The 25,327-nt window shown below is 37.7% G+C and overlaps 2 protein-coding genes across 6 annotated transcripts in view; both read left to right on the forward strand.

Moving 5' to 3' along the window:
• Positions 1 to 1,712: 1,712 nt before the first annotated feature.
• On the forward strand, positions 1,713 to 8,041 carry LOC117381360 (histone acetyltransferase KAT5-like). 4 transcript variants are annotated; one of them, XM_033978315.2, is made up of 16 exons: positions 1,713 to 1,781; positions 1,861 to 1,927; positions 2,530 to 2,598; positions 2,692 to 2,828; positions 3,025 to 3,096; positions 3,448 to 3,531; positions 4,019 to 4,192; positions 4,264 to 4,341; positions 4,585 to 4,647; positions 4,847 to 5,128; positions 5,200 to 5,289; positions 5,377 to 5,517; positions 5,593 to 5,686; positions 6,209 to 6,368; positions 6,819 to 6,900; positions 6,980 to 8,041. In XM_033978315.2, the coding sequence occupies exons 1-16, from the start codon at positions 1,752 to 1,754 to the stop codon at positions 7,112 to 7,114; spliced, it is 1,758 nt and encodes a 585-aa protein (XP_033834206.1). In that variant the 5' UTR covers positions 1,713 to 1,751; the 3' UTR covers positions 7,115 to 8,041. The 4 variants fall into 4 exon arrangements, with proteins under 4 accessions (XP_033834206.1, XP_055082775.1, XP_055082776.1 ...); XM_055226800.1 differs by having other exon boundaries at positions 4,880 to 5,128; XM_055226801.1 differs by lacking the exon at positions 4,585 to 4,647 and having other exon boundaries at positions 4,880 to 5,128.
• Positions 8,042 to 11,335: 3,294 nt separating this feature from the next.
• Positions 11,336 to 25,327, forward strand: part of zmp:0000001168 (signal-induced proliferation-associated 1-like protein 2) — a 28,537-nt gene continuing 14,545 nt past the window's right edge. For both annotated transcript variants that reach the window (XM_055226799.1, XM_055226798.1), the window contains exon 1: positions 11,336 to 11,752. The gene's annotated coding sequence lies outside the window, so the exon portion shown is untranslated. The remainder of the gene's footprint in view (positions 11,753 to 25,327) is intronic.

A 25,327-nucleotide genomic window follows, 5' to 3' on the forward strand; every position in this document is an offset into this window, starting at 1 on the left:
GCTTATCCGGAGCCGGGTCGCGGGGGCAGCAGTCTAAGCAGGGACTCCCAAACTTCCCTCACCCCAGACACGTCCTCCAGCTCCTCCGGCGGGATCCCAAGGTGTTCCCAGGCCAGCCGAGAGACATAGTCCCTCCAGCGTGTCCTGGGTCTTCCCTGGGCCCTCCTCCCGGTAGGACATGCCCAGAACACCTCCCTAGGGAGGCGTCCATTTAATAGTTCATTTGTAATTATTTTGCTCTTTCATTTTGAAACTTTATGAGATATTTTGAAGATGCCTCTGCTTATCCATCCACGTTTGCAAAAGTAAACAAAAAAATTATTAAAAAAATAACCTAAAAGTTGATTTATTCATCTTCAGAGTTTCATAAACTGAAAGAACAAAGTAACTATTTTGGTCCTGTCAAAATTATTTCTAGCATTAAATATGTAGCATAAAATTATTCTCTTTATCAGAATTAAAAATTGATTGTGTGCCTGAACAAAACTGCGATAATCAGCAAAGCAATTAACCTGTCTGAGAATTTCCTAAGGACCATGGGTACCAAAGAACAAAACAAACAATATTTTAGTTCAGGGAATGAAAAAAAAAAAACAACATTGTGTTTTTCTTATGTGGTGAAATTAGCCAAAGAAATGCTCTGGAAAGAAGGGAAGGTCATTTCTACACTTATAGGTGCTGCAGCCTTCAGCAGATATTTTTATTTTATTATCTAAAACACTGGAGATGCACAGCGTGTTGTGATCAAATCTAAATCAAACATGTTCTGTTTTGTTCTATTTTTATTGATAGTTCTTCAGTTTCTTATATAAACCACCTCCTTCTGTTTTTTTTAAGGTTTGTGGACTGCCTTGATATCAGAGATTAGAAAGTTATTTCACACATTTTTACTAATAATTTGTTTGTCATTACTGTTAACATATTGTATGTGTTTCTTTATAATCTGCAACTCCTCTGTACCAAATCATGTTCCAATGATTATAATAAAATTGTTGATAATCTTGTGTCGGTAGCTTTTCTTAGTTTAAACACCCAACACAGAGAATACGTGATGCAAACCAAACAAATTGAACACATGACATGTTATGAGTAGGTGAAGGCTGTGAGGGGATGCTCGGGATGGAACATTGATGTATCTAAATATAAGCAAACATCGCTTCTTTATGTTCATACATAGGGGAGATTGTGGGAAGCTGAGACACTTTTTGCTTTAGTGGGTTTTTTTCTTGAAACAAATAAAGTACTCTATATACATTTTAGGATGTTTGCTAACTGTTTACGTTATTAAAAAACACTATATGACACGTAGTTTTAGAGAAATGGGCGTTAAAAATTAAAAAGTATGGCTCAATTTACCCCACAGGTGGGGTTATTTCAGCCAGGTCTTGGGTTAAAATGAACTACCAGATTAAAGCCTGACCTGTGGACAAAAATTAATATAAATTCATTTTATTACTTTATTATTTATCATTTAAAAATATACTAAGTGAGTCTCCCCCCTGTATAAACTAGAAAAGTATTCATTTATTTTAAAATAGAATTTTCCATAATTTTCTTGTCATTGTTTCTTGGAACCAGGGGTGGATCATCCTACAGCAGCGCCCAGTGCTGCTTACTGAACAAGATGATTCAATCCTGTTCCTGTCCTGTTTTTCCGCTTCCTTTTATCATGAATATAATCATCTTACTCTTCATTTGCTCTTTGGCACAGACCGGCATTTTCCCACAACACCCCGCTCCTGCTTTTACAGATGACGAAAATGGCGGATAACGCATCATCCGTAGGTTTCCGAAAGATGCTAATTCTAATTATAACAATATTACCATATCAAACTAAAATTGGCATATTTTTTTCAACAGGTTGATGTCGTCGAAGGCTGTCGCCTTCCCGTTTTGCGCAAAAACCAAGAACACGAAGACGAATGGCGTAAGTTTTATCTGATTTTCGTAGCTAGCCAAGCTGCCTGGCTAATGGTAACAAGCGAGCCTCAGCTGTTGTCAATAGGCAGCACGGCCTCCACTGTAAACACAAAACACACAGCGGGAATTTACCCATATACCGCTAGTTACGCCGTCTGAGGGGTTTTAAATATAACATGTAGGCTTGTAACATGAATCCTATTTAATAACACTCATTTGATATTACTATTTCATTGAGTATTTTATTCTTTATATTATCACATGAATTAGTCTTATGAACACAAAATTGACGCTGTCGTCGCATCGAGTGTATTTAAAACAACACACACATTTTAAATTGTTAGCGCTGAAAGCAGAATCACATTTGTACATTGTTGTGAAACCTTATTGTGTGGATTTTAATTGCAAAGTAAACGTTTCATTCATGTACCGGTTAAATCATATACTGTGTACAGTCTATGTGTTAAATCCGATTTAAAAAGCAGTTTACAGTCACCTACCGGACTGTCATTTGTTTTGTTTTATTTTGTATTATATTGTAGTTAGAATTTGTTCTAACTAAACATTAATTTGTTCTATATAACATTATGAGCTCTGTTTAATTTGTAGCATTGGCTGAAATCTTGAGTGTGAAGGAAGTCTCCTCAAGAAAACTCTACTATGTACATTATATTGACTGTAAGTATAATGCTATTAATAATTTGGTAATGAAATATAGCATAGCCATTAATGTACTTTCATTAACGTCACAAACCTTTGTTTCTTTTACAGTTAATAAGCGTCTGGATGAGTGGGTCACATTGGATCGATTAGATCTGAAAAAGCTCCAGTTTCCCAAAAAAGAAGCAAAGACTCCAACCAAGAATGGTCTTCCAGGGTCACGGCCCAGCTCTCCAGAAAGAGAAGTGGTGAGATGCATTAAATTACGTGGTATTTGCTTTACTGGTATCTTGACAAGAAAGGCTATATAACAAAATGTATTGGAAAATTTTACTTTTACATAATTCGAGAAATATTGCAGCATTTGCCATTTCATTACAGTGTTACTATGTTTACATAATTATGCATCAAGACAAGACTTGAAACAGATTTTTTTTTTTCTAGAAATCCAGTGAAGCCATCCAGCCATTTAAAGGGATTGTTCATTCAGTGAAGGAGGTTCCCAGAGATACTTTGGTATGGCTCTTTCACTACAGCAGGTTATTGTCAGCATGTGACTGATTTGAAGAAGAACAAGGAGCATTGACGGCCGCTCCTAACAGCCTCTTAGTTATATATAGTTAATGAAGAGGCTGCTGTTGTAATTTCACGCTGACCTGTTTTATTGTAGATGTAAGACTTGTCAGAATGTGTTGCAAATGTGTACTATATATTATTTCAAAAATAACAATTCCTTTAAAATCAATAGATTTATTTGTTTATAAAGTGAAATTCTAATGGCTGCCAAAATGTGTGACCAGTAAACATAAGGGTTAACGTGAATGTAAGTTAACCCCTTTTCCCTCTCTTCCTTTCTGTTCAATTCAGAGGAAGAGTCTAGATCTCAACGTACAAACCACAACCACAACCACAGCCACAGCTCCTTCCAGAGGCAAAACCCTCCCTGCACCGGTACAACTCAAATTTACCAGTTTTAAAGAGCCATAACAGAGACCTTATTTACTGCTGGTGTTAACATTGGGGTAACTAAGAAGCTGAAGGAAAGTAAAGGAGACTGTGAATGCCACATATGCTCAATGGACTTTATTACTGTTTGCTATATATTTTTTCTTTTAACAGTCATTTAATTTAGAATCTGCCTGTACCTCCCATGTGTTAACACCAGGTTTAAATTAGGTTAGACTTCTTCTGAACTAACCTTTCAAATGCATAAATTGGAAAAGCAATGTAATAATTGGTTTTGCTGTGGCTTTCAATCAAACACAGTTTTAAACAATCGTGTGCAGCCAGTGATTGTGGTGCCTCGATATTAAGATTTTATATTTTTCCCAAATCGCTCTGGAAAAGGCCTTTTTAAACTAAATCAGTTCCATTCCTATTTGTCCTTTTTTTGAAAACCAATCTCTTAAGATATTCCTGAGCCATGTGTTTGTTACAGAAGAGAAAAGCCGAACCTCCTGCCCCCCTGGCTCCACAGGTGTCGCCCGCCCCCCCTGTGCCCTCTCTGCCAAGTTCAGCTGAAGCCTCTCAGGCAGCTGTGTATCCGGCCGCACGAGAGAGCACCACCTTCAAGTCCAGAGAAGACCATGAGCAGCTCACCTCGCTCACAACGGTATTTAAACACAATTTATACTGATCTGAGGAGAGTGGCATTTTGTAAAGAAACACTTGGGTTGTCAACAGAACGGCACCGCAGCAAGGCGTCTGATTCCTCCTCAGCCCGGCAGGAAAAGGAAGGCCAACTGCGGAGGCACTGATGAGGTATGGAAAAGTGTAAAAGCAGAAATAATTGGACTGTCGTCTACTGATTTTCCTTTGTTGTTTATTTTTTATTAGTTCTGTTAACCCAATGTGTGATCCTTTGAATTCTCTTGACCCACTCAAATCAAAATGCCAAAATGCTTTTCGGTGTGACTCCCAAAAACAGATGATTAGATTGATGCAAAACAATTCCTATTCTCCTCTTTAGTTTCCAAAGGCCATGTTTTTGTCTTTTTCTGCTAGATGATAAAGGTTTTGCAGTATAACAAGCCTCAAAGTGCCAGTGTCTTTCTACCACCACCAGAGGTCTGTTTAATTTCCTATTATTGCCCGTTGATTTGTGTGTTGATTGACTATTTCATAGTGGGTCCAATAAAACAGAGGTGTTCCTTTCCTCTGACCCAATTTAACTGTAACCCCTCATTATTTCATTTGTGTTTAATGATGACTAACTGCAATGTTTTGATATCTGAAATGTAATTATTAAACGCTTTATGTCACACAGACATTATCTAATGTGGGAGTTGTTCTCAACCAGGATTCCCAGGACAGCTCTGATGGGATCCCCACAGCGCCTCGCATGACAGGCAGTTTGGTGTCTGACCGTAGCCATGACGACATCGTCACGCGAATGAAAAACATAGAGTGTATTGAGCTCGGGCGACACAGGCTCAAGCCCTGGTACTTCTCCCCATATCCACAGGAGCTGACATCACTGCCCATTCTCTACCTCTGTGAATTCTGCCTCAAATACGTCAAAAGTCTTAAGTGTCTCCAAAGACATTTAGTAAGAACCACCTTGATATAGACCTGTGTACATTGTTCAGTGGTTTACTCATACTTATACTCTTTCTACAGACAAAATGTAACCTACGACATCCGCCCGGCAATGAGATCTACCGCAAAGGCACCATTTCCTTTTTTGAAATTGACGGCAGAAAAAACAAAGTCTGTAATTTGGTTTTTATTTTATTTTTTTGTATTTATTGATGATGCCTTCCCAGATTACACTAACATAATATTTTCCTTTTTCAGACATATTCCCAGAACCTGTGTTTAATCGCTAAATGTTTCCTTGACCACAAAACCTTATACTACGATACTGACCCTTTCCTCTTTTATGTAATGACTGAATATGACTCCAAAGGATTCCACATAGTTGGCTACTTCTCTAAGGTACTAACAATAACTTAAAAACATCAAAATGTCTGTATCAAGTCAAGTTACTAATGCAAACTTACATGTACACAGGAGAAGGAATCCACTGAAGATTATAATGTGGCCTGCATCCTAACCTTACCTCCATACCAGCGCAGAGGCTATGGCAAGCTGCTCATTGAGTTCAGTAAGTAAAGATTAAAAAATAATATTTACAAATCAAGTGTTTATGAAAGTAGAAATTGTTAATTAAGTTTTTGACATTTTGATTTAATGATGTCATTTGGTATGAGTTTTTCTTTAAAGACTAACTTGGGGCCAAATCTCATATTAAATGTATTGTGTTCTTCTGATTTTGTGGCTCTTAGGTGGGTGTTTCCGGCCCTACTTTGCATCCAAGTCCTACGGTTAAGAATCAGTTTTAGAGTCTGTATAGTCCAAATTACGATTATCAAAGTACGACTGATTATTTATTTTTAGTCAGCTAGTCTATATTAGTTAATCATTTTAGAATATCTAGCTAGATTGGTCGGACATGTGGGTTCTTTTTGGGCTCAGAAGCGAAGGCAGGGCTGGTAGGGCCTATGTTAGTGGAGTCAATGCTTTGAGTGTTTGTGTCTGGCTCAATTAGGCAATGAATGTACAAGCTGTACAATGTGAATCACTATGTGCTGGCTACATTAAAAATGTTCTGGTTTGTGCTTGTCAGGTTATGAACTCTCCAAAGTAGAAGGGAAAACTGGCACTCCTGAAAAACCACTCTCCGATTTAGGTCTTCTGTCCTATCGCTCCTATTGGTCTCAAACTATTTTAGAAATACTCATGGACCTCAAACCTGACAATGGGGAACGGCCTCAAATAACCATCAAGTAAGTACCCCTCTATTGTCTATAACGTTTGTCCAGTTGACAGAATTGGGATAGAGTGAGGACGCTGCTCACCCAAGTGGCTTCCTCAGTTATGATCAGCTGATTATCTGATCATTATCTGATTTCTGGAGTTACTGAATTATATAAATTTCTTGTAAAAAAAAAAAAAAAGTTATCTGAATTTAGTAATCTGATTTCTGATTGTTCACACATCTTTAGGATTTTGGGAAGGAGAAATATCCAAAACATTAATCCTTTATCTTCTAAATACACCACTCACTCTAAAAATAGATTTATTTACTGACACATGTCAACACCAGGTGTTTTTAATTATTGGATTTATTTTGTCCATGTAAACACACACCAAATATTATATCCGAGTATTGGGTTATCTGATTATTCTATTTCTTTTTTGACTGGCTGTGTAAGTTTACTGTTGATTTCTTTCAGTGAAATTAGTGAGATCACTAGCGTTAAGAAAGAAGATGTTATTTCAACGCTGCAGTACCTCAATCTGATCAACTATTATAAGGTAAAAGAAAAACTGGGTCTCTTGCTTGCTTTGTCCACTTAGTGCCTTGATGTAAATGTAAATTTTTTGCTAAATCTAGGGTCAGTACATCTTGACACTTTCAGAGGAGATTGTGGATGGACATGAAAAAGCCATGCAGAAGAGACATCTGCGTATAGACCCAAAATGCCTTCACTTCACACCCAAGGACTGGAGCAAGAGGGGCAAGTGGTAGACCTCCCCCCCCACTATTCACCTGATCACAGGAACTACTACCGCTGTTCACGAATTTAAAGTCCAGAACTCTTCAGAACACCGACGCAAGACTTTTACTTTATGGACAATTTAAAAAAACTGTGGGATAAAGTACCACCAAGAAGAAGCTGCAACTACTGTGCATCAGACTCTTTCTATGTAGTTTGTTATGTCAAGATCGTGTAAGACAAACATTTTTTAATGGGATGAATCTGAAACAACCTCCATGATATATAAAATCTAAATAGATATGTTTATTTGTTTACAGCATTGAAAATCTGTTAGTGAAAAAGTGAAAAAAGAAAGTGGAAAGTGGACATTTTATCTTTATTTTTTATGATTGTTTTCATATAAAATAAATGCTAATATATAGCACTCCAAATTTAGCGGTGACTGTGTGAATACATTTTATTCATAGTAATGTTAATATATGTAAGTGGCACACTAAGCAAGTCAAAACATTATTAGGAGCAATTTGTACAGTATGTGGCCAAATCTTTTAGCTAGTGGTGTATGTTTGGACTGGTTGTTTTTGTAGGAATAATTGAACATGTGATGGTCCAATTGTTTTCATGCAAATTAACCTGATTCTTTAGTGCCTGAATTTCCTACTTGATAGGAGTGTCCACTTGCAAAATAGAAAAAGTAATCTACCTAAAATGCAAAATTCACATTGAGTTTCCATGTTTGTTTTGGATTGTCACATAAATGTTGGTGTTTTTATCTTTTACATCAGACCCTGTGTGACTATGCTGTGTGCAATGAGACAAATCAACATATCTTTTTATGTTTCTGTAAATGTACAAATGAAAATCTGATTGTAAAAACATAGAAAGGCCATGTTGAGCTGTTACAGGAATTTAAATTATGTAAACAGTACAGTTTTTACTCCCAAGAAATCGCACAATATTGTTACCGGAAGGCAGTGATTTATTTCTTTGACATTGTGTTTTATGTTTACATGTCTCAAAAGATGTTGAATTTAATATATCTTTAAGTGGAACACAGTCAAACATTCAATTTGATATGGACGCATCGAACAATTCATAAAAAAAAGAAAAAACAATGTCTTGTGTGTTGTTTTTATATTTGTATTACATTTTGTCATTAGTCATACGATAGTAAATCCTAAAACTAAGATCTAATTTTAGTTGACTTGTTATGTGCCATATTGTGACCTTGTTTACATACTTACCTGCATTATAATTATGTTTTAGTATTTTCCCTCTGCATCTCAGCCTCTTAAATGTCCATGTGAACTTTATAGGTTCCACCACCTGCTTGTCCTCTTGAAGATGTTATCGTTTTGCCCAGAATGGTCCACAATATGGCATTAAAATGATCCATCTCCATAGAGACAAGGAGCTGACAACAAGGTCACTTTAAACATTTGATACAATGATACATTATAAGGTCTTATTTATATCTCATTGGCTTGAGCTTTGGAGAGGTGACCCCGTTTACAGTCAAAATACTTGTTTCTTAAGGTGTTTTAATGGAAAATTCCAGCAAAGCCATAACATCTCAATGGAGACAAGCAGGTGGCAGAGCCCTCTAACAGAAAAGTTGCAAAGTCCACCTTGAAAATGACGTTTGCCAGGTGTAAAACAGCATGTTGTACGCGAGGGGGCGCTGTGGCACACCTGATGTTTCTCCAAATCAAACATTACCAAACCACCACCACTGTCCAAGCATGTGACTGATGCTTTAACATGTATTTATTCAATCTGTGTGATTTGGACAGGTCTCTGGCGACTCTATCAGCAGGTAAGCGTTTTTAAAAACAGCAAAAGTTGGTAGGTTTTATAATAACTGTGAATAGACTAAGCAGCAGCCAGGATAGAATTACATTTCGTGATCTTTCTTTAGAGTCGTTAATGGCTGCTTGGGGCAAACACTGATTTAAGTGAGTGAACAAAACATAAAAAGGTTTTAGCAAAGTGAAAAACCCTACTTCTGTTGAAAATAAGCATTAAAATATCTATAGATCTAAACGTTTGGTGTAATGATATAGTGTGTAATGTAGTGATATAGAGACAGGATCACATTTCTCACTGGAATAAGGTTTTTAGTCCTGTTCTCCTTTTTTTTTACCCTTTTCTTGACTGCCCCACACCTGGTGTATGAGTCTTGGAGGAAACAGTAAAATTTCACACTAATCTAAGATACTCTCCACATTTGGACAGTCTTTCTCCTGACCTGTGTACTTCATGTTAAAGCCTACATCTTTTTCAGTCATAACTTCATTTTACTTTTTTACAATTAACATTTAAGCCCACGTTTTGGAAAATATGCTAAATATGTTTTTTCATAAATAGTGTGTCTAATTGGCCTCAAGCAGAAGTACCTGCATACTGTGATTATAATGTGTATATTAACAACATAGTGACTTGTTTGTGTGCTCCTTCCACAGGGTGTCACTGTAGCTCAGGGCCATTCGCTGTACTGTGGAGGATCTCATAATCGTGTAGCAGTACTTCAAGTGTGGGTGCAAAACTACTGTAAAATGATTATGCACATTAACTTTACTGATTCCAGTTTTGTACTTTCCATTTGCATTGTAATAGGTGTCTCACTCTGCAGAATGACAAACTCTAGCATTTAGTTTGTATCTATATTAAGTCCTAGCATTTCAACATCTCAAATCTTATCAGAGTACAAAAAAGTGTATATCTAAAAGGTATCTGCTAGTGCGAAGAATCCCACTAATCACTAGAAGTACTGACCTCCTAAAATTATTGTTGTTAATGTTATTGAACAATAGCTCAATATAGTAATTATCATGACAGGCCTACAGATCAGACTGCTTCTGTAATAACATTTATGTTTGACTCCTATCAACCCAACCACTGTTTTTATTTTCTCTTATCTGCAGCAGACACTCTCCTTTAACAGTGCAGGCTCCTTGTCTCCACCCCTGAACCCCCCGCCCTGCACTGCTCAGAGCCTGACCAGAGAATCTGACCTGCTAACACACACACACACACACGCACATGCTTACATATACACACATATACACACACTCAGAGGGCCATATGGTGCGACTGGGCCATACTTCATCCAGTCATTACTGGGACAGTGACTGTTGCTGCTGAGGTCAAAACACCAAAAGTCTTCATCCTGGACGCCATAATGCTCACAGGTAAACTTAAAGATTATGTAACTTTACTGGTGGAGATTTTATTACCTTGCCTGTTATGTTCCACAGTATGAAATTACACTTATTCATTTCCATGAAGACGAGCAGCTGAGGTCACCAGGCCAAGTTACAGGTCAGACCTGAGAAGAGAAGACATGCTCACAGTAAGAATGCATGTTTTTCAAGATACTTTCAAGAAAAATATATCTAAATTCATAAATGCAAGATAAATATGTTTAATGCCGTAATGTGGATCATCCCAGGCAAAGCAATAACCTCTTCATGGACATAAGCAGTTGGCAGATCCTCTACCAAAAAAGTTACACAGTACATCTTTAAAGATGCTGTAGTGACTGATGGGAAAGAGGAAAAGTCCAGCTGGGTGCTGTTATGGCCCCGGTGAGGCTGTGTAATTGTTTGGAGACAGGTTGATTGTTTGTTGTGGGGTAGACCGTCATGCAGCACGTTTGAGGAGCACACAGTGGTCTGACAAATAAACAGTGTCTCCAACAGACACACACTTTGACCTTTGACCTCCAGCCTTTATCTTCCTGCTCCAGAAATGTTAGTGTGGCACATTGCGAATCAGTCATTCAATACATTTTACTAACAACACTGGCCTGCTTAATTGACACAACAATGACCAATTATAGTCTTATTTCTCAAAAATAAATACATAAAAAGATTTATCTGTGTGAACTCTTTGTGCCAGCAATAAGCTTAAGTGAATGGAAATGTTTGTATTGATGGCATTGATTAAAATATATATATAGCATATTGCTGCAAGAAGCTATGGACGTGCCCAGTAATACAGAAAAATTTTTTTTTTTACTAAACTGCATTATATACAGCAATGACTTCTATTATTCACATACATATCATACTGGGATTAAAAAATCCCACTGCTCCTTAACAGAAGACACAATAGTGTTTTATTAATTACATAAGACACAATTCAAGCTCTAAGTGCTGTTTGTGCATTCAGCATCTTGTATTCCACTATTTTTGCTTGTAAAGCATTTTTCTCATTTTCAACACAGTGAGTGTCGCCTGACTAGCTGCTGTCCATCGCTGCTTCTCTGACAAGGAAATGAGGAGGGGTTTGTGTGACAGAGAGAGAGAGAGAGAAAGAGGAGGAGGAAGAGGAGAGAGAGGGGGGCCGGCCTTGGTGTGATGTGAATGGAATCGAATCAGCGCAAGAGGGGAGGAAGCCCAGCACAAATCAACCTGCTTCTTGACTTAAGAACAGACTGACACAGAGAGGCACCGGCTCAGATCTGCAAAAGCGCGTGTCCCGACTTCCTTTTTCGTCACTATTGTTATTATTTCAGGAGGAACCAAAGCCTGGAGGAACTGAAGAAAAACTCACGGTGGAGATAGAAAAGCAGAAAAATGCTGTCATGGGGAGAGCAGGGGAGGGAGCTGACAATGAGGAACAGGATGGATCTTGGCAGGGTCGACCGGAGCTAAAATGTGGAGGTAAGTCTATTCTATTTTCTTTATGCGTTTTGTTGTAGCAGGATGCAGTGAAAACCATTCGTGTCCTCGTGCCCTCCTTTTCTGATGGTAATGAATTTAGATGGACAGGCCGGCTAGCGCATACCTCTGCATATGCACCCATACACAGACACAATGTATGAGCTATCAAATAATCCCCTAGCCTGTCCTCTCCCTGCCTTTCATGCCCATTGTGTAGCATCTAGCACATTTGAATCTGTTCGCAGGATGACCCAGTGTCACTTTAAGATGAGGTACACATGCTTAGTTATCATAGCATCCTGCCTACCCCCCCAACCTTTGTCGCATTTCATATCCCCCCACCACCATCACCTCCTCCTCCCCCGACTCTCACCCCCCACTTCTTTGCTGTCTTTCTCCATTGTGCCGCCGCGTCCCCGTAGCGAGAGGCATAAGCGGCGTTATGACATGCTAGAGCCAAGCTGCCCGACTGGGGGACAGAAGCAGAGGAGGGTGTCAAGGTGGCAGCAGGCGTGGATGCTTGCTTAGAGAGATGCTAGGAGGACAGAGCAATGACTGAAATACATAATGGAAAAGGAAGCCGGATTGTCAATGTAATAAATGGCCTAGGATTTGAGTGGGTAAAGAGGATTGTATGCGCCGCTGTGCATAGACAATGATGGAGTAAAATTATGACTATTGAGGTACTGTTTTGAAGGTGGCACTAAAAATATGTCATTTATAGAGTCAAGCATCCTTCCCCCATTTTTGAATGTGTCTCTCCCCAATACTACTATCAGCAGCACTGCTCAAAAGACAAAATATAGAGCTATTTGGGTGCAATAGAGATAAGCTGTAATATTATAATGTATTGCATAAGACTGTTTAATTCATACATTCGATATTGATTTTACAGAGGTTGACACTGGTAATATTTTCCCTGAAGATGCTCTTTGTTTCTGCAGGCAGGGATGAGTATATGTGTCCTGGTGGCCGTTGACTAAACTGACAAAGATAGGGTGATGTCATCTGGGTTGATTTGAGATGTCGGCTGGCAGGTGTGCTGAGGAGAAAAGCACCTAGTTCTAACTCCGCCTGCTCTGTGCTCTTTATAGCAAGTGAAGAATTGGCTTGTCAGACGTTCACCTCTCAAAAAGATTTCACTGACATAATGGTGCTAACCATATGCAGCCTATTTCTTCAGCACTACAAAGTCAAACCCGTTTTGTCATTACTGGCGCGCATCTTGAATTAATTAACAATATCTGTTTGAATATTAACAATGATAGCTATTCCCACTAGCATCTTAGCTCTTTGGAAAATAGTTTTAATAGGGACAAGCATTTGTGATCCTTTGCCCTTATATGCACTTGTCCATCGCCGTAAAATTGAAATGTCTTTATTCTTCACATCGCTCCCTGAAGTGAGACCTCCAGCAAATTAGTATTTCACAGTCTGTGCTCACGGTCTGTGTAAAATACTCACTTAATAACACTTAGTTCCTATTGGTTAATGAAATGAATTAAATGTCATATAACTGTCACATGTGTTGAGCTGTGATCAGAAGTACAGCTGATATTTTAATGAGATTGATTCATTGATAAATTGTTACATCACACGTCATGGATATGTAAACAAAGGGTTATTACTTTGAAAGGGCCAAGACATACTTCTGATGAAGTAGCTGTCTTTTGATTGCTTATTGCACTGTGTAAAAATATATTTAAGGTGTTTGCATTTTATCTGAAATCTAATCTAACATCTATTATCTGTGTGAATCTTTTAAAGTGATGAATTTAGCATTAACTGTAGCCTAAGTGTTTGAAATATAGCCTATTTAGGAAATCAAACACAGCTATTTACTATGAAATACAAACACTATATTGCTTATTCTCTCTTTCCAGTTTATATTACATAGGCTGTAGTATTTGCATCAGTTCGCAAAATTACATATCGGTCCACCTGTAATGTTAACTAGTCAGCAATCATTTATTATGGCTTGAAAGCAGGTCATTGCATGTATTGACTCCTTGCTCCTAGTCCTTCTGGCGACAGAACTGTCTGATATATACAGTAGGTGTCCTGTCCTCTAAGAGCTTCCTGTGGGACTGTCCCATCTGCAGAGGCAGAGGTAGATTTCAGATCAATCAGCTTCCTTCTCTCCTGCAGCAAACTTGAGACTAGAGTCAGGATGGCTCAAGGGTACACATCCTCTGTGCGGTTTGTGTTGTAAAGCAATCGCTGCCTTATACTATCAAAGCCTTGTGCAGTCTTCAGAAAGCAGGGCTAGCTTTGTGTTGTTAGCAGAGCGAGTGCAAGTGGCGAAGTGTTCAAACTAATGATGATTTATAGCCAGGCACATACAACAGGGTGAACAGTTCCAGGCTGATCTTCAAAAATGATTTCTACTTTTACTTTCGTCCTCAATCTACTGAAAATGATGCAGTACTGTTTCCAAAAACAAGCCTCAGGTTTGACAAATAGCTGACAAGAGTCAACAAGAGTCATACTCATTACCCACTGCACAGAGGTGACAGCAGGAAGCCTAACAAGGCAACTGTGGGAGCGCCATAGGGCTTGTCTCCATTGGTTCACTTTGGAGCAGTACAGTCCGAAGGTGTTTATACTAGGCCTGCAGGATTTATCAATTTGAAATCATAATTTGAATGGCAATGCAAGTGCCTTTATTTCCTCTGCAACCAACAAAATATCCTTTCCTAATCTCTATAAACCTGCTAACCCATGTTCTGAAATGAGTGGGATTCCTTTATGAATTTAGCGATTCATTTCTGTCAAATGTTAATGCTCCTTGGCATGTTTAAATGTAAACTTAAAAAAAAATAAAACATTAATTGCAAATCTATTTGTAAATGCAATTATTCCACCCACAGACTGGCCTAAGCTTTAATTGTTTTCAGAGTAGATTTAAACATAATGAAGTTACAGGCTGACCTATCACTGGTCTGACTCAATGTTTTTGGATACTGTTTGTCCATTTACACAAAAGGTTCCCTGTGGGTCCTCTGTGAGTGGGCAGAGGGACAGGAGGAGCAAGGATGTTGTAAAGTCCTCAACAGTCAAACCTGCTTCCTGTGGCCTGTCCCAACAGAAAAATCACTCCTTATTAGTGGTCTCCTGAGAACATGCTTTTTATTGAGTATGTCATCACTTGAATATTTAATATTTATTGTGTAACAGAAGCTAAAGTCAAACTCTGGCTACACTACAGTTGTATAACAATTATGCTGTATTTATCTCTCCTTTGAAATGCCTCTAAATGACTCATCAGCTACTTTCATGTGTATTAGAATATAAGCAATAAGCAATATAAGAAGATTTGATGATTTCCCCGGAGAGAAATAAATGATTGGAAGCATTTTAAATTGATGAGATATTGCTGAGATATAAGATACTGGTGAGACTGAAAGTGAGTCAGATATTTTCAATAAGTAATTAATGAAAATAGTAATACAATGTGTAGTTCACTTTTACAGTGGTTGATTGGGAGCTGTGTTAATTCTTGTTTGACCATTTGAGTATAAAATCTACAGGATACACTAAAGCGGCCCTCTTCAGTGTACCAGTGCAGCCCATTGTCCCGAAACACAAAGTCTCCCTGGGTTATGTCATACACAGTATATATTAAACCATTAACCATCACTGTGGCTCCATCTCATTGTCTGCTACAGGCCAAGTGCACTCCAGGGTATTCAGAGCCACTGAAAGCCAAGTAGCATTCAGCCCTGCCAGAACATGGAGATACTGAGGGATCAAAACCACCCAAAACACGTCACAGAGCAGTAAAACATAACTCTGACTGAGGAGACTGTGGACCACTTTACGATGTAGATCTTTTTTCTCTTTTTCAAAACATACCTGGACAATTGTGATATTTCAGTATTTTTGGGTAATCCAGCATATTAAGTCCTGACACAACACTTGTCCTGATTTGGTCCTGGATAGATCCCATTTTAGTCCTGATGTGGGTTTAATCCTGTTCTAGACCTTGTTTAGTCCTAGTTTAGTCCAGGTTTATATCCAGTTTAGTCCTAATTTTGATGTGTTGTGTGTAAAGTGTGTACGCAGTCTTAAGTATTCCTCGTCTTAACAGCTCAAAATAAATCCTTCTTGGCTTCACACACAGCTAATCAACTTTGATCTGAGCACCACCAATTTATAGCCTGATTAAAACTGCTTTACTCTTCAGCGTGTCCTTGTACCGTTTCTGGTCATCTTGTATACCCAAACATCTACAACACATTATTTAAAGTAGTACAATGTGAAAGACAGCTTCAGATTAGATGTCTCCAAGTTGTTTAAAAAGCTTGAATAATGCATAATATTAGACATCATTATCCCCACTATAGCCAGGAAGTTATGTTGTGTGCTTTTAAACAGACAAGAATAAACTGCCTTTTTCACTTCAGTCATGATGCAGGAAGTAGACACATGCAACCTTACAGCCTCAAAGTGAACATATCAGCAACGGTAGTTGTGCCACACTTCCTGATTTGTGTCCTTTAGACACACACCTCACAAGTACAGCTATTTCCACATTTTTTTACTCAGAAAATGCAGCCTCCCCCCAAAAAAAACCTTACAAGCTAATAGCACGTAATGGTTCAGTGAGTCAGGCTAGTTCACACAGTGCACAACTGTATGACGCAGTTTGTGTGTTTTTAAGCAGAAGTCCGACACTGCAGACAAACAGCGTGACCTGTTCCTCCTTTAACCTTTGTACACAAATTTACAATTTCTGCTACAGGCTTCAGAACATTTGGCTGTTTTCACTGAATCATGTAGTTGGCATTTAGGTGCATAAACCTGCTCTATGTAGGTCACAAGGTGCAGAGATGTGGATGCAAATGACTGGCTGCTCTGTTTAGATGTAGTCAATGATCTATGCTGTTTTTTTATTTTACCACCTCAAAACCAAAAAGGGCAGGTAGTGGTATTTATATACTTCAGCCTCCCGTGACATGACTCAAACAGGAGCTCAAACGAGTGGCCAAACAACAACTGAAGTATAAGCCTTTAATAAATTGTAAATGCCTCTTATATCAGTAGTATTATTTATAAAGTACACCATATACTTATTTTGTACTAAAACTCTTCAGTATAGCAGCTATGAAATGTAGTTAAACAACATTGCAGTTGGTGTAGCCTTCACAGTGTCCATCAGCGTCAAGAGTGCACTTGTTCAAGGTCTTTTACAAAAACAGAAAAATAGATGGCAATTTCAAACTAATGACAGTATTTTGTGTCCACTTAGATCATAATTGAAAGGGCATGTGAGTCATATCAGTGGGTTATGCCTCTGTAGTAAGTCAATATAGAAAACTCATAAAAACAGAACAATGTTGTGTTATATATGTTATATACTTCAACTGTAGTTCTTCAGTCATTTAGGTGATTAATCGTTAAATGGTGTCTTATTTGGTCAAATGTTTTTTTCATTGACAAATTATTCTATCAAGATTATAATGATTTATATGCACAACTGCAGAATGGAGTAAAATGTAGTTTTGGGATACATAGTTATTTTTGATGTGATTGTATTCATTTTGGGAGGATTTCTCATTGCTATGGTCTCTTTTCTGTGATTAATGTCTTTAGACAACCAAGATTTTTTAATTATTATTATAATTATATATATATATATATATAATTATATATAATTTTTAGGATTACAGTGCTAAATTCAAGAAAAAAAGGCTGTAAACGGAACAGAATATATTGTTACAAATATTTGTCACTCAAACATTTTTAACCATAGGTCTATAGGTCAAGTCAGTTGAGTTGAGTAAGCCCACAATTTATTAAAAGCACTAAGAGATTATACAAGAATTGAAAGTATAAATGGGTTAAACTAATAATGAACTAATAACGGATTAAATGCTAATTTATATGTGTAGTAGTCCTACAGTATCTATCAGAAATGCACTGCAAATGCTTTAAAATATTCATATTACCAATATAACATCTTGAAACATAATTATATTGAGACGGAAGGAATTCTGTTTGAGATGGTTCAGTCTGGGGTTTGAGACGGTCTCCAAAAAAGTTAGTCTGGAGCCCTGCATTGTCTGGAGATGAAGGAGGCCAGTGTCTGCGATATAACGTCAGATTTCCAGTGAAGACACACAGACCATCTTTTCTCCATGTGCTGACCTTCCAGTCCACAGAGAAATTACCATGAAACTGTTGAGCTCCACATAATAGATACAATCATAAGTTAAGGACCACTCTCCCTCACACACACACATACACACACGCACATCTCAAAGGGATGCACACGATTTCCTGTCACTGTACGAACAGACATGATAAAGTTTTGTGGAGTCAGCAGAAAAATTGTGATACAAGATTGAAAAGGTTGCTCACTTTTTAGCATTAGCGCTCATCACTCCCTCTCATAGCGTCAGTGTCACATATACAGGATGTGGCAGCTCTCTGGCAGCTTACAGGTTTGATGTCATGGCAAATAACAGATCAAACAAACAATGGATCATGCTGGTGCTTTTACAATCAAGTGCAGGTTAAAACAATGCAGAGGTAGGCGCATGTCAAGGGGAAGTAGTGTTTTATTATAGACAATAGTAGAAGGAGCTTTTTTGAGCTAACTTCCTCTGTACAAAAAGAGGAGGTAACTTTGTGGTTGTTTTGAGAAGCGCTATGCAACATTTGAACTGCTAAAACGAAGTGAAATTTGTAACAGTCACTTTAGTTTGGTCAGATGTGTATGACCTCACCTCTCACGCTTTAATGTAACAAACGAAACAGGTCATCACAATAACTCTCCACCAATGGTTAAGCACAACACAACATGAATAATTCAAGATTAAAGTAACCGTCACCTCCACTTGCTCACTGATTTGAATTTTTCATGATTTTTTTGAAGAACGCAAAAGGGAGAAGCATTGAAACAAATCTTGGACATGGTGGATGTAGTATTGTCACAATACTACAATACAATAAAATTTCAAACTTGATTTTGATTCTAAGGAATTCATAGGTTTCAGTTTGCTGTTACAGCCAAGTAACATTTTGAGGGCTTTTCTCATTCAAAAGATATTTTGTCTTAAATTGTTATTCACTATGGTAGTGGTCCTAATATTCATCACTTTGATTCTCGTGGATAGACTTGATACTCAGTACCAATTTTGATACCACATTATAAACAAAATGCTCTTTCTTTAGTTTAGGCAATAGATAGTAATTTTCAACACAAAACAATAGTACTTTCTTTATGATACTAAATTGTCTCATGAATCAACAAACACAACAAATTTTTTTAATTCAGGAAAGGTCCAACCTTTTCCTGTTGATGTAATTTCTTGTTAGTGTTGATATTTGTTCAAATGAGCCTAGTTCTAGCTTTGATACTAGTTTTAGTATAATTTAGTATCTGTCTGATTTTATACTTTGGACAACACTATTATGATCCGGCAGCTTGACCTCCACATGCATCTTTAACAGTGTGGCCATACAGCTCCACTGATGCAGGCAAACACTGCATTTCATTGATGCATTTGCAGAATGGCCTCTGGCATTTAATCTTTGTAGATATTTTAAGCTCCAGTGATGCAGTCAGTGTTTTGGTAAAGATTATTTGGTGTGTTGTGACATCTGATTTATAATCCCAAAGTGGTCTCTAGATGTGTATTTGCTTGTGTTATCTGTCAACAGCGTGAAGTGTTGTGAAAACATCATTAGGCAACTGTTCACATGTAAAAACTGGCCTTTTTCTGGGAATATTTATGACTTCAAAGTGTAGTGTAGGGAAATGCTTTTTCATGGTCGCACCTTTTGGTAGAGTGAGTAGCTGCGTGATACAAGACAATATTTGTTGAGATTTCAAACACCTGCTGTTTATCTGGCACTTATCTCCTGTTTGATTCAGTGAACTGAGGAAATAGTACCATCCGTGCAGGCGTATGTCTTTAGGGAGCAATAAGCCAGCCTCGCATGTGCCAACAGTATCAATGAAAAAGCAGATAAAACACATCACCGAAAGCCAGTGCGCTGCGGTACTACTATGCACTTAGTCGCCTCTGGACCTGGCCCAATTCACTGTCCGCAGTGAGGAGGCCACAGCAGTGCACTGCAAACAGCCAGGAAGCCTATAGCAATGTCAGCCATTTGACACGACTATTTCTGAATCCAATCCAGTCACATTAACACACAGTCACTGTTTAAAAGCTCTTAGTGCAGCGTCACGTTTAGCAGAGCAGAGTAGTGATGCAACCTGATCTTGAATGTAACAGGGTTTTTGAGGGATCAATACTCAGAGTGAGACCGAGCTTTAAATTTCCCTGAATCAATCAGTGTTAGAAGTTGATTTAGGCACTGTGGTTTGGAATTGGAAAAGCTTTTAACTATGAAGAGAGACAGGGACATTACAGCAGTGGAGTACTCCGATCTGATGTTCACGACGCCTGGTTCACTTTCAGACAGGAAATCATTTCACACACAAACGTGACAAAACTGTGGTCATGATGTTTGAGTGTCTGAATATGTGACTAGTACATTTCACAATTTAAGCTTTTCAGTTTGATGTTGTCACCTCTAGGAACAAGGCACGATGTAAAATGTACGATACATGACAGGACTGTCAAAAGTAATGCTACCCAGATACTAATCGATACTTAAACTAGTATTAGAACTAGAAACTCATTTGAAGTATTGATACTGAATGAAATCATAAAAACTAAATTAGACTTTTCTGAATAGATCTTTAGATCATTTTAGAGTGGTTTTGACCTTTGTCAGAACTAGTATAAGACCACATGATAATATTAAGGGAACTGGTTTTATCCTGTGTTAAAAATACATAATATTGTTTAAGTATTGAAATTGGTATTGGAAATTTGAGTATCTAGTCCATTCACTAATACATGATCAACTAGTATATGCTAATCTGTTGAACCTGCTTTTCTATAGATGTAACTTTGTTTGTGCTGATGGTGGCACTTTACCTAATTATTACTCACACCTCAGAGTTACTCAGGGCTAAACGTAGGTGTGTGGGAAGTGCTGAATCAAAATGATGACAGTACTCATCCTCTTAGGGTTCAGAAGTCACTAACTTTTCCTGTTTCCTGCAGAGGGCTATGGGAGAGTACACACATGTCATTCGGCCATGACTTCCTAAACAGGGTGTATGAAGCATTAGACTCTTCAGTGTGCATGGTTTTGTCCTAGTCAAGTAGCACTTTTGCTTGTTTCCATGCAAGGTTATTGCTTTGCCTGAAATTTTCCACAGTATGGTATTAAACAAATCTATTTTTAATTGACTCAATCAGTGTTTTATTTCTTATAAATGAGGCAGTGCTTGCTTTGTGGATTTTGGTATTGTTTTATTTCTATTACTTTATATGTTGATGAATGCACCTTTTATTGTATTTTTATGTTGTGTCCCTGCTTACATTGAAAGATGTTGCACTTCACTTACCTTTGCTCTAGATCTACCCTTGTCCTAGAAACCGGGGAAGACCTCACTGTCATGTGACCTGTCATGTGACCTCAAAGTAAATTGAAGGCTCCCTGGTAAAAACACATTGGCTAACTGTCACTAAACAGCACCACAGCCTGTGTTTGGTTAACACTGGGGCTGAACACACACAAAAAACTGATGGTGTCACTAAAAATGAATTGCTCAAGGGTTGTCAAAAATACTCAATATCCAGATATGAATCAGTACTAAAACTAGAATTGAAACCGATATGAAAGAAAATCACACGGGAATTTATTGATGTAGTGACCTAAAGCTGTATGACCACATATTGTATTTTGTGTGAAACATTGTGTGTTTTTATAATTATTATTTTCATTGTGGTTTTGAAATGTGTATCAAGTATTTTTATTAGTATCTAGTAACAACACTGCTTATACTGCCATGGCCATTATTGTATCTCGACTTCTACAGTTTTGGGACCACTGTCTGTCTGTACTATGGCGGGGCACATTATTACTGTCTATTCAGTGTTTTAGAAAGGATCACACAGCTCAAAGCAAAATAGTTCCTAAATAAACAGTACTATTTTTCTTTTTCTCTATTGAATTCTCTCTTGCCTCTTTCCTTTTAGCAAATTACCTGGCTCCTTGATTGCAGTGATTTTTTACTACAATGTCTTACTTATGAAGGTCCATTCAACTCCTTATTAAGGCTTGGGAATGATTTGCAAACATTTGATAGTTATTTCAACAGTCGGTATTTGAACACTACTTTTGCTGTGTTAGTTAAATACATTCTACAAAGACTAAAAAGCACCAGTTCATCAAAATACATATTGTGTTAGTAATCTTTGTACAAGGATTGCCGTTGTAGAATAAGTAGCATGCAGCGCTCTAAATCATGCATTTCCTTTATGAAAAGACATTTAATCCCTGAGTGCTTTAAATGGGTTGGGATGACCAGTCTGGCGGAGGGTCAGGTTTCTGAGGATGTGGTGGTGCGGAGTTGTGGTGCAGAGAGCATCAAGGTCTTCCATCCTGTCCTGACCTCACAAAGACTGACACAAACTAACACAAGGCACAGTGAGAATAGTGAGAGGGACCATACGAGCGGCTGGGCTTTGGAGAGCTGAGAGGAGCATCCACCCTGTGCAAGCTAAAAATAATTCAGCTCTTTGATAGGGCTGGGCCATGTCATATTGCTGGTGATATATTGTGAATGTTTGGGCGTGATATGCAGTTTGTAATATCATGATATAATTGCATGTGCACTACAGCTGATTTTCCTCTCAGTTGTGAGGACAGACAGAGATCAAGGCTATTTTTTTCGCTAAAGACCAACTTGAGCACGGACTGTGAAGCTCTGCAGATAATGAATGAGATATGATAAGTACAAGAAGAATTTCTAGCTTTAACTTAAATAGCTCGAAACAAGTAAGTACAAATATTATACAAAAGTCAATGTTAAGCAACTTTATATATTGTCAATTATGTCGTTATCGTTTTCAAATGTTCTCTTTTTGACCATATCATCCTGCCCCTTTCTTTCAACACTGACTTTCTGTGGACTTAGCTCTGGAAATGATACAGCTGTGACATACGGTCACATAATCTTCTTAAGCTTTTCAGAAAAAAAAGCGGAGACTTTAAATCAAGATTGTCTTTTTATGAAGCCACACAATATTTTTATTTGACTTTTCCTGTGCTGTCATTTTCCCTTTGCAGTTTATATGCCATCATTATATAACAAAAGCCACACTTAGAGTGACATAGATTCATTCATTATAGCACCTGTTAGTTGGTGCGATGTACAGTACTGGATGGCAATACAGGATTTTGTCTTCTAAGTTGATGTGTTAGAAATTGAGAGGAGCAAGTATAAGAGTTTTGTAGGGATGATAATTATAATAATTATAAAAATTATTTCTTAATATTTTTTTTTTATAATTGTGAGAATAATAGAATAAGAATTAACTTTATTGTTCCTGATTGTAACACAATATATAACCCCAAATAATAGGAAACTACTTACGGTGGTAGATCTCATATTGATATTAGAGATTTAAGTATATTTAATGGGTGTTTTCTGGTCCTGTTTTAAGAATGTGTTGAGTAGTGACATTTAAATAGTGTTATACCAATCGCATATAGTGAGCCACAAATACAAGAGGATGTCTTCAGTTCCTCTTCAGTTTGTTCTGCTTGAGGCACATCAGACTCTCACCCACAGGACTGAAGTCTCTCTGTGTAGAAACGATAGTAGCAAATATGCTGCACCTGTGTATCTGAGACACCTGGATCAGTGAAAGTTTTGAGCAACAATCAACAATGGTAAGAACAACATAAGCTTTCACATGCATTACTTATTAAATCTGCCTACTGTTCAACACAGGGGAAATACTTATGCATCATTAGACATACTGCAATCAGAAATATTGAATGTTTGTATGTAGCATTTGCATGAAAGATATTGTATCAGTGAATAGTACTTTGACTTTGGTGAAAGTGCTTCTCTCATGCTTTAACTATGCATCCTCATCTATGTTACTTTTGCAGAAACTTTCCATGGGCAAGGTCAGTGATAACAGACTGTAACTACAGTAATAGTCTTTTTCCCTATATTGTTGAATTTAAAGATTAAGAAGGCTCTCCATTAAAAAATCCAAGCTTAATGTTGATTATTACAAATTAGTCTGAAATGTGAAAATGTGTTTAAGTACACAGCCCTACTATTGCTACTATACCAGCAATACATTTATTACTACTAGCCATCTGTCACAACCTCTGTCACCATCACCACTACTACAACTACTACAGTTTCACTAGACATAGACACATTTGAATGATCTATAACAGACATGGGCAAACTATGTCCCAGGGGCCACACACAGCCCTTTGAGCTTATTAATCCGGCCCACAGAACGTGACCAAATTATATTAAAATAGGTAAGGGTATCCCTCGTTCAGTTTACCTTTTCAGCAAGTTGTTGATCTTTTGGCACTTGATAAAACTGAATGTGAGTTTTTCTGCTGTGTTTATTTAACTGAAATGTAATAAATTAATTATTAATTTAATCAATGTATTTGGAAAGCAATTTGTACAATGAGCCTTGCATATTCATATTTTGCTACATGTTACAGGCCAAATCTCTAGGCCCGGCCCCTCTGTCAAATGTTAGAACCTATTGTGGCCTCTGTGTCAAAAAGTTTGCCCACCCCTGATCCATAAGAATATGAATACGAATAACAATAGCTTGCAATAGTTTAATTGTACACTGAAACAATATATGTTATAAAGTGATGAATAAAAATTGTAATCAATGCAGCAAACTACATACTAATTCACATGTTTGCATTTTCCCCCAATTCCCCCCCCCCCCCCCCCCCCCAAACTGTTACAATGATTCTCCTGTTCAGCAGTAGACAAGGCCTGTTAGTCGATGCACAGAAACACCAAACACGTTGCCATGGAAACTAGGGTTTACTGGGTGGGGGTCTTTGCAATATATAGCATTGGTACAAAGGCCTGACTAATATATGTTAAAGTTCAGCCAGCACTGGTATATGGAGAGATTAGTTTGCACCTTTGTTTATTTATTTGAATTTGGTGTAAAAATAGCCCATTGCCAATATTTGTTATACTCCCACTATTTGTTACAGATGAGAAAATTGATAGCTCACACATGGCTCGGAGACATGACGATGCTGCTGCATGGTGGTAATGATTGGACAGAGAGAAAAAAGACATTTGTGTGGTGTGGGTAATGATGTTTGCGAAAGGTTCCCAGAAAGAAACATGAGCGGGGTTTTAATGCACCAGTGTAGGGCTGGCACCATGCAGACTGTGCTCTGTGTCCTCTAAGTGTCAGATAAATGTAGCAGAGAAGACAAGGCAGAGCACCATTCTCAGCTCTTAAACATCTTCCACAACTTTCCTTTTGTGCTCCATCCCTGAATTTTTTCTATATTGTGAAGTGTTGCAAGATTTTAAAATCGCATTAGTGTTTTTAATATATCTGAAAATATGAATGATTTTAGTGTTACTGTTGAAAGCATGTCAGGGGTAAAATGACTTTAGGGACATTATGTGCTGTGCTGTGTTAATATATATATTGTTTAGATAAACATTAAAAGGTGAAT

Source organism: Periophthalmus magnuspinnatus, chromosome 14 (genome assembly GCF_009829125.3).
Source record: "Periophthalmus magnuspinnatus isolate fPerMag1 chromosome 14, fPerMag1.2.pri, whole genome shotgun sequence".
Lineage (NCBI taxonomy): Eukaryota > Metazoa > Chordata > Actinopteri > Gobiiformes > Gobiidae > Periophthalmus > Periophthalmus magnuspinnatus.

Bases quoted from the DNA above. Each gene is read 5' to 3' on its own strand.
- LOC117381360 (XM_033978315.2), top strand. From the start codon at position 1,752: ATGACGAAAATGGCGGATAACGCATCATCC. The intron at 1,928-2,529 runs GTAAGTTTTATC...TTTAATTTGTAG, and splicing joins AGAACACGAAGACGAATGGC to CATTGGCTGAAATCTTGAGT. The intron at 6,369-6,818 runs GTAAGTACCCCT...GATTTCTTTCAG, and splicing joins CGGCCTCAAATAACCATCAA to TGAAATTAGTGAGATCACTA.